The 6268-nt window shown below is 49.0% G+C and overlaps 1 protein-coding gene across 1 annotated transcript; it reads left to right on the top strand.

Annotated features, from left to right (window-relative positions):
• Positions 1-446: 446 nt before the first annotated feature.
• SLC25A4 (solute carrier family 25 member 4) lies at positions 447-4386 on the top strand. The gene is made up of 4 exons (XM_062213237.1): positions 447-677; positions 1901-2387; positions 2905-3045; positions 3921-4386. The coding sequence occupies exons 1-4, from the start codon at positions 567-569 to the stop codon at positions 4076-4078; spliced, it is 897 nt and encodes a 298-aa protein (XP_062069221.1). The 5' UTR covers positions 447-566; the 3' UTR covers positions 4079-4386.
• The last annotated feature ends 1882 nt before the right edge of the window (positions 4387-6268 follow it).

Below are 6268 nucleotides of genomic sequence, written 5' to 3'. Positions count from 1 at the left end.
AGATGCAGGCAGGGCTGGCGAGGGACACGGAGACAGGACAAAAAAATAGCCCCCACTCCCTTGGCCCGGAGCGCGTCCCGTGCGGGCCCGAGGTTAAAGCAAGCACGGCTGCAGGCGGCGGGTCCCGTGTCCGTCCCCGGGCTAAGCCTTCGTGTGCTATAAATACAGCGGCCCACATGCCGCGGTGACACGGTGTTCCTTCTGCTCGCCGCCACAGATAACCCGAATGTGCCCTTTAAACGTCCCAGGCTGGAGGCACAGCCCCCGGCCCACCCCTGCCTCCCGGAAGCGGCTTCGCCCCCGATGCCCTCTGCGGAGGAGGGGGACGAGGAGGGGGTGTCCAGCACCTGCGCAGCCAATGCGCAATGCGCGCTCCGGCCCGGGACCTCCTCCTCTCGCGAGACGCCGCGCCGGGCTTATAAGGAGGGCTGCGGCGAGCCCAGCGGCCTCTTCGCTTCGCGCAGGGGACGGGGACGGCGTGGCGGTGCCTGGCCCGGGCGTAGGCGAGAACCAGAGCGCGAGTGCGAGCGCGGCTGCTTGCAGACTGAGTGCGCCCGGCTGTCATCATGAGTGATCAGGCTTTGAGCTTCCTCAAGGACTTCCTGGCAGGTGGCGTCGCCGCTGCCGTCTCCAAGACTGCGGTCGCCCCCATCGAGAGGGTCAAACTGCTGCTGCAGGTGAGCACGGCGCGGGCGCGGGCGCGGGCGCGGGGCGCGGGGCGCGGGGCGCGGGCCCGGCACGGCGCCGGGGTATGGTGCAAGCCTGCAGCGACGCGGGGGCGCGGGGAGCCGCAGGAGATCTGCTCTAGGCCGCAGGCCCCGACGCTGGGCCCGCGCTCAGGGGAAGGTGCCCTCTGCGCAGACACTGGTCCAGCGTCAGTAGCAGATTCCTGGTGTCGGGTGGCGCCCCCGCGGTAGGGTGTCTATATATGGAAACCCCCCCGGAGTCGGCTGCAGCCTGCCAGGTCCTGCGCCCGTGACAGCACCCGCGCTCCAGCTAGGGCCTCGTAAGCTGGCCTCTCCAGATTTTCAGTGTCCTTTTCATCTGCAGCCATCTTGTACAATAAAAACGTCAAAAGGATCGCTGTGACTCGAGGATTCTTACCGTGTCCCAGGCATTGTGCTAGAGACCGACACATCATTTCGTTCACCTTTATATAACCTCTACGACATAGATGCTCTTTTCCCCCATTTTACAGACAAAAGCAGCTGGGGTTTTGAGAAATTAAGAAACAATTTTCCAAATAAACTCAGATCACCATGCGTAAAATCTCCGAATCTGCTTCTCCCCACGCCTGGTCCTTGAGTGGCCCATGACGGCCATGCGTCCTGTGTTGCTCCAGATTGCCCAATTGCGATTTGGATCATCACCAACCAAACCCCAACAAATTCCTCATCGGGGCAACAAACCCCTCAGTAACTGGTTTCTTGCAAAATTCCAGGCTTTAGTGGGTTTTTTCTTCCCCTGTGAGAGCAACGACTAGGAGAGAGCCTCATCTCCAGGGAGACTTGAGTGGCACTGAGGAGTGCCATCCCCTGCCTGCATGCCTGTTACATTGCCAGCCCTTGGGGGAATGTAGCTTGGGTAGTTCTGTCTTCCAGCAAGCCTGGTGTATAGGGAAAATGCAATCAATGTCCATCTTTACATAAAAGGGCCCTTTCAGTTAATCTAGGGCACACATTTCTGTAAAAAGGCCCTGGCAATTGAGACAAAAATTGGAGTTTTGGGCTGATTTTCCTGGTAGCTAGTATATGTTTACATTTTCTCCGTATTGGCTTGATTTTTTCAAACGGTATTCTCAGAAGGACATGGAGGGAGTGCAAACCTTCTTTTCTCCTGTCTTGTTCCCTTTCCCCTTCCCTGCCTGTCCCCTGCCACCCCTCCCCTTCCACTCCCCCAGGTCCAGCATGCCAGCAAACAGATCAGCGCTGAGAAGCAGTACAAAGGGATCATTGATTGTGTGGTGAGGATCCCCAGGGAGCAGGGCTTTCTCTCCTTCTGGAGGGGTAACCTGGCCAACGTGATCCGGTACTTCCCCACCCAAGCTCTCAACTTCGCCTTCAAGGACAAGTACAAGCAGATCTTCTTGGGGGGCGTGGATCGGCATAAGCAGTTCTGGCGCTACTTCGCTGGTAACCTGGCCTCCGGTGGGGCAGCTGGGGCCACCTCCCTCTGCTTTGTCTACCCGCTGGACTTTGCCAGGACCAGGTTGGCTGCCGACGTGGGCAAGGGTGCCGCCCAGCGTGAGTTCAGTGGTCTGGGCAACTGTCTCACCAAGATCTTCAAGTCTGATGGCCTGAGGGGTCTCTACCAGGGTTTCAATGTCTCTGTGCAAGGCATCATTATCTACAGAGCTGCCTACTTCGGAGTCTATGATACTGCCAAGGGTGAGAGAGGGGCTGCGGTGGGAGTGGGGCGCGGCGAGGAGGAGTGTGTGTGGAGAGAAGGGCCTGTGGGATCTGTAGCTTCCAGAGGACTTCACATTTATTAACCTTGTTTCTTTTCCAGTCACTGGGCTAACCCAAGGCTTCTGAATGTGGTGTGGATACATTAATAGCTAAAGGCCTCTCTGTGTCCTCTACTGAAATTAACTCTGCCCTTGAGCTGTTCAGAAAGGAAGAGCGAACTTACTTCCCTTTTGACACAGCCATACCAGTTTCCGAGTTAAACTGGAAGTAACCAAAGCCTGCAGAGTGCTGACATCCCTGGATCCAGAAAGGGTAGCAGCTGGCTTCTGTTGGCTGCCCCGGTAGCTTTGAGGTCTCCCCAGGGGGGGCGAGGCCGCAGAGTACAGTTGGAGATGCAGATGCCCCTTCTCTCCCACCTCCACTCACCTGCTCTTGGCCCAGCAGCTGAGTGGAGTCCTCATCTCACAGCTGTTTGGCTGCTTGGCTCTGCCCGCAGGGATGTTGCCTGACCCCAAGAACGTGCACATTATCGTGAGCTGGATGATTGCCCAGAGCGTGACGGCGGTGGCCGGGCTGGTGTCCTACCCCTTTGACACTGTTCGTCGTAGGATGATGATGCAGTCTGGCCGGAAAGGGGGTAAGCCTGAACCCTGTTAAGTGTCCCTTTCAGTCTTCATGATTCCAGATGACCAAAACTATGTGATAAGAAAGGTTTAGGGAAGAAAGATTATGCTTAATTTCCCCTAACATTCTGAACTGTTGCTTTAGGAAAAGATTTTTTTTTTCTATTAAAGAAATGATAAAGACCATCAAGGATGAGATTTTTACAGATGAACTAAACAGGTATTTAGCATGATAGAGACCTTGGGCCCTTACAGCCTTGGTGTAGAAGCAAGGAAAAAGAAGTAATTAGTTGGTTGCTTAAAAAGAATTATGGATTCCCTTATCTAGTTATTGCAGGAGTAATTGGGAGAGGAGCTTTTAGCTGGAAGAGAGATGGCCTGACTCAGTCCATTGTGATGGAAAAAATTTTTATTTCTATAGGTTGAAACGTGTAAGACTGCCATTTTTAAAGTCCAAAACAATCAGGTGTTAACAGTTTGACATGGTTCAACCTGACAGTTACAGCCCTTTATTTTAGCCATATAATCAATCTTAAGCAGTATAACTTGACATTAGGCCTCAGTTTTGTCTTCCATGTAAAAGGTGATTGTGTAGCATAATGCTCCCTGGTTTTAGGTTGACAGCTTGAAGTACCTGGTTTTATTTCTCTAATTACTCATTGATCTGAGTTGAAGGAGTCAGAATCATTGGAGATCCAACAGTCACGGCAGGAGCCAAACCATTTTCAAGGAAGATGTCCAATTGAGTATTGCATAGAGATAGGGCTTAATGCTCAAGACACTGATTGTATGAAACTGGTAACACTGTGTGCAGATGTCTTTCAGGGGAGAAAAAAAAAAAATCTTTGTTCCAGAGTTACGGAGCCCTTACTCCTGTTTGTTTCCACAGCTGACATTATGTACACGGGCACAGTTGACTGCTGGAGGAAGATTGCAAAAGATGAAGGACCCAAGGCTTTCTTCAAAGGTGCCTGGTCCAATGTGTTGAGAGGCATGGGTGGCGCTTTTGTATTGGTGTTGTATGATGAGATCAAAAAATATGTCTAATGCAGTCGAAAATCAAGTTCATTGATTCACAGGGGACTTGGATCACCAGTTCACAGATCCATTTTGTGGTTTAATAGACAATTCTGGGGGGAAGTAAAAAGATCTGAAATACCAGACTGAAAGGAATACCTCAGAAAAAAAAATGCTTCATTAAGTGTTCGTTGAACCACAAATGTATTTTGTATTTATTTTACATTTGAATCCCCACAGCAAATAGAAAATAACTTATCATACTTGTATGATTGTCTGAAGAATTAATAATGAAGAAATAACTGAATGTAAAACATCAATAAAGATCACTTAATGCATGTTCTCTATGTTATTGAACTCTTATTAACTGCTAAGTGGATATTTGAAAAAGACCCATAAATATGTATTTTCTAGTCTTATTTTTAAATCAGTGGCTGAGTTTCTAAATTTCAAGTGTTGTACAGAATATATGTGAATACCTTCAAAGCCTAAAGTTCTGCTTTTTAAATTTAAGCCAGTTATATGCTCTGTTTTGACTCATGTAATGTTGCAGACTGGAAAGTAGTATCATGGAACATGGGCTTCTGTATTCCCACCTTTTTTATGCAAAGGTTAGGAATTCTGAGGTTCTGCTAGAAGCTTTAAATCAGTTTCAAGAATCTTGCATGATTAGGGATTGATCTTTTTAGTCCCTTTAGAGAACTGCGATGCCTAAGATTCTATGACAGGTAGACAATGTTCATGGAAAATCAGTTGCCTGCATCAGTTTTGGCTTCTGTAATGAAGTACCATGGTGTGGTAGCTTATGCACATCAGAAACTTTTCTCACAGTTCTATGGCTGGAAGGCTGGGATCAAGAAGCCAGTATGGTTGGCTGCTGGTGAGGGCCGTCTTTCAGACTGTACATTACCAGCTGCTTCTAGCCTCATATGGTGAAAAGAAAATGAGAGCATGCTCTGGAGTCCCTTTTTTAAGGGAGGGCAGGCCTATTGATGAGGGATCCACCCTGGTGGTCTGATCACCTCTCAAAATCCCCACCTCCTAACGCATCACCTTAAGGGCTAAGAGTTCAACATAGGAACTTCCAGAGGGACACAGTCAAGGGTTAGGCTCTGCAAAAGATATAAAAAGATAGGAACGTGCCCCAAAAGAAGGGCCAGTGAGGGAAAGGGTAAAACGGCATTGTTAAATAATGTGTTTGATACAGACACATGGGTGTGCTAAGTGCTTTCTTGTAACAGTGTATCCATAGCTAGAGGGAAAGTCTATTTTGGATGTGACTCATAGACTTGTGAGCAAGAAGACAATCATTGAAATTTCGGGTTGGAAATTAAGCACCTTTGGACCAGTTAATATAGCCCTAGCTTGTGGTGACTGATCTGGTAGATACAAGCTCCTAAATCCTAGGCAAAGCTTAAAAGGCAAGCAAATGTGTTTTTCCTGACAGGTGGTATGAGAGGGGTGGTGTCTGTACTGCCAGTTCTTTACCTTCCTGCCCACAAGCCCTTTAACCTCCTCACTCCTATCTTCCAATAAAATGTTGGCTGCCTTGCTTTTGCACATTAACTAAAGGTTTTTGCCATAGCCAAGGTTAGATCTAACCCCATCTAGTGCTGAAGGTATCTCAGTCCTGTCTTCCCAAGGCCTGGTAACAAGTGTGTGTTGTCCTGGCTTTGCTTTCATTTTAAGGATGATATAAATGGGTCAACTCATGTGCCTCCCAGAACATAAAAGTGGGGGAGACTGGTAAGGCAGGTTTTTTTTTTTTTTTTTTTTAATCTGTGCTTTAAAGATTTATTTGTTTGAAAGACAGTTATAGAGAGAGAGAAAGAGAAGTCATCCATCCACTGGTTCATTCCCCAAATGGCCGCAACTGCCAGAATTGAGCCAATCCAGAGCCAGCAGCCTGGAACTTGGTCTCCTGGTGCAGGGGTCATCCTCCACTGCTTTCCCAGGCCATTAGCAGAGAGCTGGATTGGAAGTAGAACAGCCGGGACTTGAACCAGCATCCATATGGGATGCTGGCACTGCAGCCTGGGGCTTTAACCTGCTGCTATGCCCTAGTGCTGGCACCAAGGCAGATTTTTTTGTGACCCTTTGTTAAAAATAAGATCAGTCCTTTTTTGGTCTTTTCAAACCTAAGAGCTTAAGGGCCAAGACAAGGCTGTGAACTGATAGCAGTGAATGACTGTGGGCTGTTCCAGCTCAACCAAGAACCAA

This window comes from Lepus europaeus, chromosome 16 (genome assembly GCF_033115175.1).
Source record: "Lepus europaeus isolate LE1 chromosome 16, mLepTim1.pri, whole genome shotgun sequence".
Taxonomy (NCBI): Eukaryota; Metazoa; Chordata; class Mammalia; order Lagomorpha; family Leporidae; genus Lepus; species Lepus europaeus.
Note: the sequence above shows the minus strand (reverse complement) of the source record. Positions and strands in the feature narration are given on the sequence as shown.

Bases quoted from the DNA above. Each gene is read 5' to 3' on its own strand.
- SLC25A4 (XM_062213237.1), top strand. From the start codon at position 567: ATGAGTGATCAGGCTTTGAGCTTCCTCAAGGACTTCCTGGCAGGTGGC. The intron at 678-1,900 runs GTGAGCACGGCG...CCACTCCCCCAG, and splicing joins GGGTCAAACTGCTGCTGCAG to GTCCAGCATGCCAGCAAACA. The intron at 2,388-2,904 runs GTGAGAGAGGGG...CTCTGCCCGCAG, and splicing joins AGTCTATGATACTGCCAAGG to GGATGTTGCCTGACCCCAAG.